The sequence below is a fragment of the Phascolarctos cinereus genome, unplaced genomic scaffold, assembly GCF_003287225.1.
Source record: "Phascolarctos cinereus isolate Bilbo 61053 unplaced genomic scaffold, phaCin_HiC Scaffold_4;HRSCAF=312, whole genome shotgun sequence".
Classification (NCBI taxonomy): Eukaryota; Metazoa; Chordata; class Mammalia; order Diprotodontia; family Phascolarctidae; genus Phascolarctos; species Phascolarctos cinereus.
This window is the reverse complement of record NW_027555847.1, coordinates 577,048,719-577,059,993: the sequence shown is the minus strand read 5'-3', so window position 1 is coordinate 577,059,993 and position 11,275 is coordinate 577,048,719. Positions and strand designations below refer to the sequence as shown.

Below are 11,275 nucleotides of genomic sequence, written 5' to 3'. Positions count from 1 at the left end.
TGTTTAACCTGGAGAAGAGGAGACTGGATAGCAAAGAGATAATAAGCATGGTAGAAACATCAGCAAAAGCAAAAGAGTCCCTGTCCTCAAGGACCTTGTCTTTTAATGGGGGGAGAATGTGTACATATGCAAGTATATATATATATATATATATATATATATAATATATGCCAAATGAATACAAGTACTTTTGTTTTTTAGGGGGAGGGGATCTCAAGAAAAGAGATCTTCATGTTGGAGGTGGTGCTTAAGCTGAGTCTTAAAGGAAACCAAGAATCCGGAGAGACGGAGGTGAGGAAAGAATATGTCCAGGTATGGGGGACAGCCAACAAAAACCATAGAGACAGGGAGACAGAATAATCATCATAATAAACCTAATATCTATGTAGTGCTTTAAGGTTTAAAAAGCTTATTACATTTGATCCTCATGACAAACCCTAAGAGGTAGGTGCTCTTATTATACTCATTTTACAGATAAGAAAACTGAGGCAGGCAGATATAAAGTGACTTGCCTGTGATCACACAGTAAGTATCTGAGGCAGGATTCGAATTCAAGTCTTCCTGACCCAAGTCCAGAATTTTACCCACTATGCCTCCAAAGTGCCTCATGTAGAGAGCTCCAGCTGTCCTGGAGATGCTCTATCCTTTCTCTGGAGCTATTAAAAAATGAAGTAGTTTGCTTTAAGAGGTATTGGGTTCTCCCTCACCGGAGATTTTCAAGCAAAGGTTGGATGACTATTTGTTGGGTATGTTTTTAGAAGGATTTTTGGGGGGTTATGAAGTGAAGAGTAGAGAAGGTCCCTTCCAAGTTTGAAATTGTCATTTTTTTCTATATTAAAAAAGAGGCCCTTATATATATTTGAAAAGGTGCTGGCTCTAGCCAAACACTTTTCATATCCTTTACAAAGATAGAGTTGGTTTTTTTTTTTCATTTTCGTGCTTCTCTTTGCCTGTTTTGCCAAACTAGAATGTCCTTCATTCCCTCCAATCTCACCTCTTTGCCTCCTGAAATTCTACAACACCTAGATTAAATGTGGCCTCCTCTCCCAGGCCTTTCTTTATCACATCAGCCAAAAAGTTATTGGATCACAGGATCTGGAGGCAGAAAAGTGACCCATTTCCATAGCTAGCAAGGAGCAGAACCAAGATGTGATTTCAAATTCAGCATGCTTTTGACTTCATTATCTTGCTTCTAGTGAGCCCACTATCCTACTATTGAACCTGTTCATGTGAAAGATTCTTTTAATAAGAACTATGATTTCACTGATATTGAGTGGGAACTTGGGTTGAGGAAATTCCCTTTAAAATGCAAATGAGCACCTATGCAATGTATAGTCTTAAAGACATTAAATGAATTGTCTAAGATCACAATGCTAAATGTCAGAAGTGGTGAATGAACCCAGGTTGTCCTGACTCCCAGATCAGCTTTCTATTCCACTATACCAACATAAAAAACAGAACCTGCTAAAACAGGATATATCAGTAAGAAACCTCAAGCTAGTCAAGTATCAATCAGTTGTGACGCAAATAAAACTGAGGTAAAGCATGTTTTCCCTGAAAGGGGAAATTATAAGGGTAAGGAGTTTAGACTCACAGGGTATGAGAGAGTAATAACCTGTGCCAGCTTGAATAAGTCTTACAAATAGAATTAAAATCAATTTTCGATTTTACAATTTGCAACATTGTTAACATAGAGTATAATAACAACAATAATAACTAGCATTTATATAGCACTTACTACGTACCCAGGCACTTAACAGTGCTTTACAAATATTCCATTTGTACTTGCAACGAAGAAAAATCTGATTTCAAATTTTACTTCTAAGATTAGCTATGGGACCCTGGTAGAACCTGAGCCTCAATTTCCTTATTTGTAAATGAAGATAATGTAAAATGAAGATAATAATCTTTGTCATAGCTACTTCATAGAATTTTTGTTTTAAAGGGAGTGTTGTGGTCTAAGGGTGCTGGGAACCCCAAAATTCAAAGGCAAAAGGCATGGGTCTGCCTTGAAAGAATTCAACTCAAGCCTTCTTTCAGTCAGAGACAAGGTTTATTGTATTGTCAATAGAAGTAGGCCAGACTCTTAAGGACAGAGACTGTGGGAAGATTTGGATGTGATCAAGGAGTGGCCAATAGTTTGGGGTGACTGGAAGATAAAAGATCTAGATGGAATTAAGGAGTGGTGAAATAGCCTGGGGTAGGGCCAGGTGCAGACAATGAGGGCCACAATGAAAGGCAGTTAAAAGGATTATACTGGGATGAGACTTGGTTCAGGGTCTTTGGGGTCCTTTTAGGGTCCAGCACAAATCCCAAATCCCATCAGAGATAATATATGAGTCAGCAAGTCAGAATGAGGAAAGCTGGCCTTAGAATTAGGAAGACGAGTTCAGGTCCCTTCTCTAGCACATAGGGTCTTAGTGACTTTGTGAAAGAACCTCCTAGGGCCTTAGGAAACTCTCTAAGACTATAAATTGCAAGGTGCTAACCTGCATTACTAGGTATTTTCTCACTCAAGAGCTCTTATACCAATCTCAGGTCCAGTTCCTATCCTATAAGACTAGAGTTCTGAACCTCGGATTAAGAGGTCTCTGGTGTGGCAAAAAGATTAGAGAGACATAGTTTCTGGGTAACTAATCATTTTATTAATAAGGCCAGCACATTATTAATAAAAGGATGGTCATTTGGCTGTCTGTCTAGACCAAAGACCCTTAATGGTGGTGGGGTCACAGTTTACATGCCCTTGGAAAAGTAGGTGTTCCTGGGGAATGGCAATCAACTTGGATTGGTTGACACAATGGGAGGTATGGCTATATTAAAATGAAGGTCTTGGAGTAGTGACTTAGGTCACTCAAATCTTGGTCAAAGAGATATTCCCTGTCTTAATAAAAGGGAGAATCAACCTCTCCCAGGATCTGTAAGAGCAAAAACAATAAGCAGGAATACACCCATTAGCCCAAACTTAGAATTTCTTTTACTGTCTGATTAGATCTTGGCCTGGGGTAAATCTTTAAGATAGATTTCCCACCCTGATTGGTTTCTGGATGAGGAAGTAGAAAAGGGGAAAGACCTTGGTCCTAATAAAATAGTCAGTTATTAAATGTAAGAAAGAAATATTCATTTCTCACACTGGATAGATTTCAGGTACCCCTTATCTTGGAAGAGAAAAAAATACATCTTTATTTCAATAATTGGTAATCCTATGAATTGTATTTTTTGCATTTAAAAACACTATTCTGTGAAGTGCCTTCCCTCAGTGAATTATTTATCTTGAGCTTGCTTTGTTTGCATGTTATCTCCCAATTAGATTGCAAGCTCCTGGAGGGCAGGGACTCTTTTTTGCTTCTTTTTGACAATGCCTAATAGTACCAACACAGTACGCACTTCTGGTTGTTTAGCTGTGTGACTCTTCTCGACTTGAGGTTTTCTTGGCAACGATACTGGAGTAGTTTACCATTTCCTTCTCCATGTCATTTTCCAGATGAGGAAACTGAGGCAAACAGGGTTAAGTGAGTTGTCCAGAGTTATAGAACTAGAAGTGTCTGAGGCAGGATCTGAACTTAAGTTTTCTTGACCCCAGGGCCGGTGCTCTATCCACTGCGCCACCTAGCTGCCCCGGGAGGAAATTTTTTAAAAATTTTATTATTTCTTTTTTTTAGGCAATTGAGGTTAAGTGACTTGCCCTGGGTCACACAGCTAGTAAGTGTCAAGTGATTGGTCTGTGGCCGCATTTGAACTCAGGTCCTCCTGACTTCAGGGCCAGTGCTCTGTCCACTTCGACACCCAGCTGCCCCTCCTAGGAAGAAATTCTTGCACAACGAACCTGTATCCCGTAGGTTACCTGGCATGGGGTCAGTTAGCAAGTCAACCAGCATTTATTAAACGTCTACTATGTTCCAGCTAAGCGCTGGGGATGTAAAGAAAGGTAAAAAAAAAGAAGTCCCCGTTCTTAGAGAGACCACAAGCAAACACCACGCCCAAGCCGGAACGAAGGGCGCCCCTTGGCGCATGCTCCGAGCTTAAGCGAGCTCGGGGCCGGGGTCTTCCCGGGAAGCTCCGGCCGACTTCTCTCAGTGGTTCGATAGGAACGTCCAGAGCCGGGACCCTGTTTCTCCTCGTGGCACTTTCGAGGCGGGAGCCTCCTCCCTGCCCTTTGCCCCGTGAGGGCCGGGGCCAAGGAGGGCTCCGGCCTTCGCGGCTCCACTCGCGGCTCAGTCCCAGCGATGGCGTTCGCGGTGCGGTTGCGCGGGCTTCTCCCCTACCTTCGCACGCGGCTCTGGGCTACGGCGGGGCCCGAGGCGGCGGGCTGCGGGCGGCGGGGCCGTCCGAGCCTTTGGCTAGGTGGCAGCGAGGTATTTCCTCCGCCTTCCCCGGGTCGGTGTCCGAGGTGCCCGTGGGGGTGGCGCGGTGGATGGGGGTGTTGGCTGAGCTGAAGGGCGGGGGTGAGGTGGGGGACGGTGTGAAAGACCCGGGATGAAATTCCGCCCCGGACCCCGCCTCGTCCCGTGACCCAGGGGGCCAGTCGCTTAACAGCTGTCGGCCTCAGTTTCCTCATCTGTAAAATGGGGATGATAGCAGCACCAAGGGCTGTAGTGAGGCTCTAACGAGATACCGTGTGTAGAGTGCTTTGCAAAGCCTAAAGCCCAGTCCACCTGCCAGCGACTCTTGGTCTCCGAAGAGCCCGGGGAGCTGCTGGGCGGCCGCTGCTGTCCACACCCGAAGAGCCTGCCTTCCTGACTGTCATTAAATACCGGTTTATTTTCACTTTAAGTAGGGTTTGTTGGTTTCTGATCTTTGCCTTCACTTCTAAAACAGACCAGCAAACCCTGCTTAGAACTCTGTCTCTTAAAACTACTCACTTTCTGACCCCTTGTAATCTGGCTTCGTTGCCCGCTGCTCTCACGCAGCTGTTCTTTCCAAAGTCACTAATATATTATCACCAAATCCAGTGTTCCCTTGGCAGACTTTCTACTTTACTGGCTGGATCCTCATACTTTGACCTCTGGGTGTATCCCAGGCTTCTGTCCTTGACCTGTTCGTTTCTTTCTCCACAGTTTTGCCCTTGACAACCTCATCTATTCCTATGTCTGGCTTCAGTTATCACCTCTATTTCTATGTCTCCCAATTCAGTCTCCTCCCTCTCATCTCCCCAGAGTGCTAATAATGTACTTCCAGTTGTCTACTGGATTATTTTACTTGGATATACATGTGCAATTGCCATCTCCTAGATAAAAGAATAAATAAGTGTTCCATGATTTAAGTATTTAATGACACTTTTATTCACTGCTCAGTACAACTAAGGAAAGAATGTCTTAGTGTGGCCTGGAAACCTAATTCAGCTCTGCTGGTCATCCTCAACTACTTTACTCTCACAACCCACATATCTGGGCAGTTGTTAAGTCTTGTAGCTTTTGTCTTGAGCTCAGTCCACTTCTCCGGTGGATTCAGTTATCATGGTTCAGTTATGCAGATGATTCTCAAATCGATTTATCTAACTTTACCCTTTCTGCTTACTTCTAGTCTCACAGATCCAGCTGCCTGTTGAACGTCTCAAACTGTATGTCCCATAGACATTTTAAACTCCACATGTCGAAAATTGAACTCTTTTTTCCCACTAAACCTTCCCTTCTTCCTGACTTTCCTTTTAATATTACGGGAACCTCAATCCTCTCAATCCATGGCTGGAAATCTAAAGTCCTGACTCTCTCTCCTCATATTCAATTTGTTACCTTGGTCTTCATAAACTCTCTTGCATACACCTCTTTCTTTCTTTCCTTTGATAGTGCTAACCACCATGGTTCAGGCCCTTATCGCCTTATACCTGGACTATCACTGGTGGGTCTGCCTGCTACAAATCTCTTTCCACTCCAGTTCATCCTCCACTCAACTGTCAAAGTGATCATAAGTGCAGGTCTGACAGTCACCTCAACTACTCAAAAAACTGCCTATCATTGGCATTCAGAGTCTTTGATAATCCAGTCCTCCTCTCCTTTTTCAGTCTTCTTGCACATTACTCCCCTCCACACACTCTTTGATACATTGACACTGGTCTCCTGGCTGTTCCTTCCCAAGATGTTCCATTTCTTCATGCATTTTAGTTCTCCATGCCTGGAATTTTCTCCCTCCTCATCTCTGCCTCTTGGCTTCCCTTGCTTTCTTCAAGTGCCAGCTAAAATCCCTCCTTCTACAGGAAGCTTTTTTTGAGTCCTCCTAATTGTAGTGTCAAATGTATCATGTATCTATCTTGTTTGTATATAGTTGTAAGCATGTTGTCTCCTCTATTAGACTGAGAGGAAAGCAGGGACTGGCTTTTACCTTTCTTTGTATATTTAGTGCTTAGCAGAGTGTCTGGCACATAGTAGGTGCTAATAAAGGCTTGTTTTCTGATTGACTGGAAGGGACATTTATAGCATTAATTATTACCCTCATTTTAAAATTACAGAACATGGCCCCCTCTCTGCTTGCGTAGTTGCATATCCATGTATTTGTTCACCTTTGACATAGAAGTTCTAAGGGTAGAAGGTTCATCTTAGGTTTTCTGCTCCTCTCCCCCAATCCCTCTCCTGTTGTACTTATACAGTTGCTTTCCCCTCTTTCATCTTATTCCTTCTTCCCAGTTGGTTTTGGTCCAGGTTCATTTCCTGTCTGTAAGTGCTCTTGTAGTCAAGCTTTATCAAAAGCATGTAGTTCTCAGCAATCAGTATACACTCACCTGTTTCATTTCATATACTTCCTTTTTGTGCTAGGTCCCAGTCTCACTCTATTCAGTTATTAGCTTTTAAAAATTTATTTAATAGTGTTTTATTTTTTCCAATTACATGTAAAGACAATTTTCAGCATTCATTTTTGGAAAGATTTTGAGTTCCAAATTTTTCTCCCTCCCTTTTTCCCCTCCACAATCCCCAAGACAGTAAGCAGTCTGATAGAGATTATACCTGTGCAATCACGTAAAACATTTCCACATTAGTCATGTTGTGAAAGAAGAAACAGAACAAAAGGGGGAAAAACCCATAAAAAAAGAAAGTGAAAATAGTATGCTTTGATCTGCATTCAAACTCCATACTTCTTTCTCTGGATGTGGACAGCATTTTCCATCATGAGTCTTTTGGAATTGTCTTGGATCATTGTATTGCTAAGAAGAGCTAAATCAATCCTAGCTGATTGTTGCACAGTGTTGCTGTTAACTGTATACAATGTTCTCTTGGTTCTGCTCACTTCATTCAGCATCAATTTAAGTCCAGGTTTTTCTGAAATCTTCCGGCTTGTCATTTCTTATAGTACAAATAGTATTCCCTTTTATTGGTATACCACAACTTGTTCAGCCATTCACCAATTGATGGGCATTCCCGTAATTTCCAATTCTTTGTCACCACAAAAAGAGCTGCTATAAATATTTTTATACATGTGGTCCTTTCCCCTTTTTTATGACCTCTTTGGGATATGGACCTAGCAGTGGTATCGATGGATCAAAGGTTATGCACAGTTTGTTTGTCCTTTGGGCATAGTTCCAAATTGTTCTCCAGAATGATTCAATCAGTTCGTAAATCCGTCAACAATGCATTAGTGCCCCAATTTTCCCACATCTTCAACATTTATCATTTTCCTTTTCTGTTATATATTAGCCAATATGATGGTGTGAGGGGGTACCTCAAAGTTGTTTTAATTTTCAGCAGACATTTATTAAAGTGCCTAGTATGTATACTGTTAAGTGTTTGCAAACACCAGCCATCTCCACCACTTGCCCAAATAGTTGCCAAATCCGTTTGGTTCTGTGACCAACCCTTACTATTTACTCTTAACAGCCACCTTCTGTTTTCTCCTGTAAACTATTATAACATAATATAATAAATATTGACATTATATACATATAATATGTTGTATATTTATATAAAATTAATATAATGCTTTTATAATATATAATTATATATTCATTTATCAATAATATATTATATAATAAATAAAAACAATAGAATATGAAATAGAATGGCTTCCTAACTAGTCTTCTTATCTCCAATCTATCTCTCCTCCAATCCATCCTTCACACTACTGCCCAAGTAATCTTTGTAACACACAATGTACTTCCCCTCTCAAAAACCTTCAGTGACTTCCAGTTGCCTACCAAATAAATATAAGTTCCAGATCCTGGTATTCCCAAGGCCCTCTATCATCTGGCTCAAATCTTTCTTTCCATCCTATCTCGTATTATTCCCCTTCTACTACTTACTCATTGTCACCTGTTTTCATCTTGTCTTATTCTGTCTCAGTGCCTTTGTTCATGCCACATCATCTCTCCTCCCACCCCATGTCTGGAATGTATACCCCAGTTTGAAGTTTTGCAAGGCGCTTGGTGTCTCCATGCAGCTTTCTTTGACCCAGTTGAAAGTGTGCTCTCCATGCTCAAATTTCTTATACATCTTTTTCGTAGACCTGTAATAAAGTTATTTATTTATATCTTCCATTCTAAATTGGATCATCCATGATAAAGAATCTACAGCAGTAGACAGGAACTTTCTCATCATCATGAAGTGGTTCTAGAAAGTATCAGGGATGATATCTTGAGCTTTCTGAGCCCATTTATTTGTATTTTCATACTCTTTCACTAGCAGTATGTGTGTATCTTCTATGGAATAAGATTTTCTTTACATACTTGGCATTGTCACTCAATTTTTGATGACCGCTATAGTGATCAAATGACAGTTGATTGTGCTAATTAAAGACCTCTGTATTTGCCAACATGCAAAGTTTAATACTTACGAATCAATGAACTTGAATTATTTTCATTATTTAATTTCAAGATGTTTTTCATACTGTTGCTAAACATTACAATTATGAACAATTCTTTATACTGTTTGCTAAAGTCTAGGGAAGTTAAGCAACTGCCCAGTGGTATAATTCTTCTTGTACTATAGCTATCATTTTTTGTGACTGAGTGAAATTTTCTCTTCTTGTACTCCAGGCACCAAGCATTTTTTTCTTACTTGTAAACCATTATGAAAATAAATGAAATATTAAGTTGTAGGTGTATATATATTCATATATGGATATTTATGTTTATTGGGATACTTTAAGATCTATGGTTTTGACTGATGTGGTTATTTTCTTCAGTAATATAATATTTTTCCTTTATACTTTAGTAGCCTTCATGAATTATGATGAAGAAAAACTGATCACCTATTGGCTAACCTTTTCATAATTAGTCTGAACTTATTGAGGCCTATACTCTAACACTTTCTAGAATAGTAGGCCCTTCCAGACCTTACTTTCTACTAGCATACCTGAGAGAAATCAGGGCCACATCCAGTAGAATGTCAGCTCCTTGTGGAAAGGGACTGTCTTTTATATCTGTATTCCCAGTGCTCAACACAGTGCCTGGCACATAGTAGGCACTTAGTAAATGCTTATTGATTAAATCTTAAGTGGGGAATATATACAACTGCTATTTCTACAAACTCACATTTATGTTGCACTTTAAGGTTTACCAAGTGGTGTCCTCACATTTTCTGACTTAAAGGCTCAACCTGATATAAGCTAGGAGTGCCAGTATTAATTTCTCCTTTTTACAGATGAGAAAACTGAGAGACATAAGGGAATGTAAATGACTTGCACATGGAGCAATTAAATGTCAGAGTAAGGATTAAAATTAATTTTCTAGCTCCAAAGTCCAGTATTCTTTCCACTGCAGCTCAGTTATATAACATAGATATATAATATTGTTTATATGAGTATGTTTGTATCATTATATTATTATATAAGTATAATAAATGTTTCTGTAATAGAGTACAACCTATATAATATAGTTATCCCTTCCACATTGCAACTTTTCCTATTGCAATTTTGATATATCACGGGTTGGCATAAAATATTAAATAGGAATTTGGGGGGAGTTTTGCAGAAGCTGCAGAAGACACACAAAGGCCAGTAGATGACACAGAAAAAGTTTAGAAACTCAGAAATGCGTAAAATATATGCATAGTATTATATAATATCAACCCAAATTTTATAATATGGTACAGCAAACACTCCATGAAAGAAAAAGAAAAAAATTCAGACTTAGTGATATGAAGGGAGGGCCAAAAAATTCAACATGGATTTTCCAGATTGTAGGGGGTGCTGAATCCCTAACCCCCACAATGTAGAAAGGATAACTATATCATATATTGCTGTTCAGTTGTTTAAATCATGTCCAACTCTTTGGGTTTTTCTTGGCAAAGATACTGGAGTGGTTTGCCATTTCCTTCTCCAGCTCATTTTACAGAACAGGAAACTGAGGCAAAGTTAATTTCTAGCCCACGTCATATAGCTAATGCCTGAAGCCAGATTTGAATACACACACACACACACACACACACACACACACACACACACACACACACATAATGGAGAGAATACCATACTTGGGAGCTAAAAATGTGAATTTTAACCCTCATTCTGACATTTCATAGCTTTATGTTATAAGGAAATTATTTAAATTCTGTCTGTGTGTGAGAGTGTGTATAATTGGGAAAGCACTATAACCCATAGGTACAACATGGAAAATTGTGGCCCTAGACCCATATACAGTAGAAGACAAAATACAAACACTAATTTGAATGCTATTTTGCTTATTTGGAGGAGGCACCAGTTGGAAAAATTCTGGATTAGATGCATTTTACTGGTCCATAGTTATTCATATTCCTTTGCGCTCTCATTTATTTTGAATCAGGACAGGTATGTAATAAGTAATACTTTATACATATATTAAAGCAAATTTCGTAGGACCCTCCCTCTGTCTCTCAGAGATATGGTTAACTTTTTTAACCTAATATTTTAAACTAAATGTTGGATTTTTTTAAACCAAAAATTTTTAGATATCTGGCTATCCCTAAGTATGTGAGTAAAAATTTTTTTATTTCTTACACTTTAAATATTTGCGTCATGGGGTGTCAGAAGGGGCAGTGGCTCTGCAGTCAGAGAACCTGGTTTTAAATCCCACCTCTGATGTTTACTTACTTTTGTGACTGTGAGCAAGTCATCCTCCCTAGATCTCAGTTCTCTCCTCTATATAATGCCCTGTAGGCCAAACATAAAATGAACTAGGTGGTCTCTGAGGTGTCTTCTACCTTCACAACTTCTGTCCAGCTTAAAAAATAACCTTATGAGTTGATGTAGCCCAAGATTTCACACAAGATTACCCCACAGCAGTTAGCCTTATTCACTAGACTGTGTTAAATCTTGCTGTCTCTAAGAAGTGATTATAAATGTTGTATTGGTGTGAAATTTGTCTCACTAAAGAATT

The 11,275-nt window shown here is 39.7% G+C and overlaps 1 protein-coding gene across 1 annotated transcript in view; it reads left to right on the top strand.

Moving 5' to 3' along the window:
- The first annotated feature begins 4,122 nt into the window (after positions 1 to 4,122).
- RMDN1 (regulator of microtubule dynamics 1) overlaps positions 4,123 to 11,275 on the top strand; it is a 30,751-nt gene continuing 23,598 nt past the window's right edge. Inside the window, exon 1 of the mRNA XM_020970090.2 lies at positions 4,123 to 4,352. Coding sequence (XP_020825749.1) covers positions 4,224 to 4,352 — 129 coding nt within the window. The 5' untranslated portion in view covers positions 4,123 to 4,223. The remainder of the gene's footprint in view (positions 4,353 to 11,275) is intronic.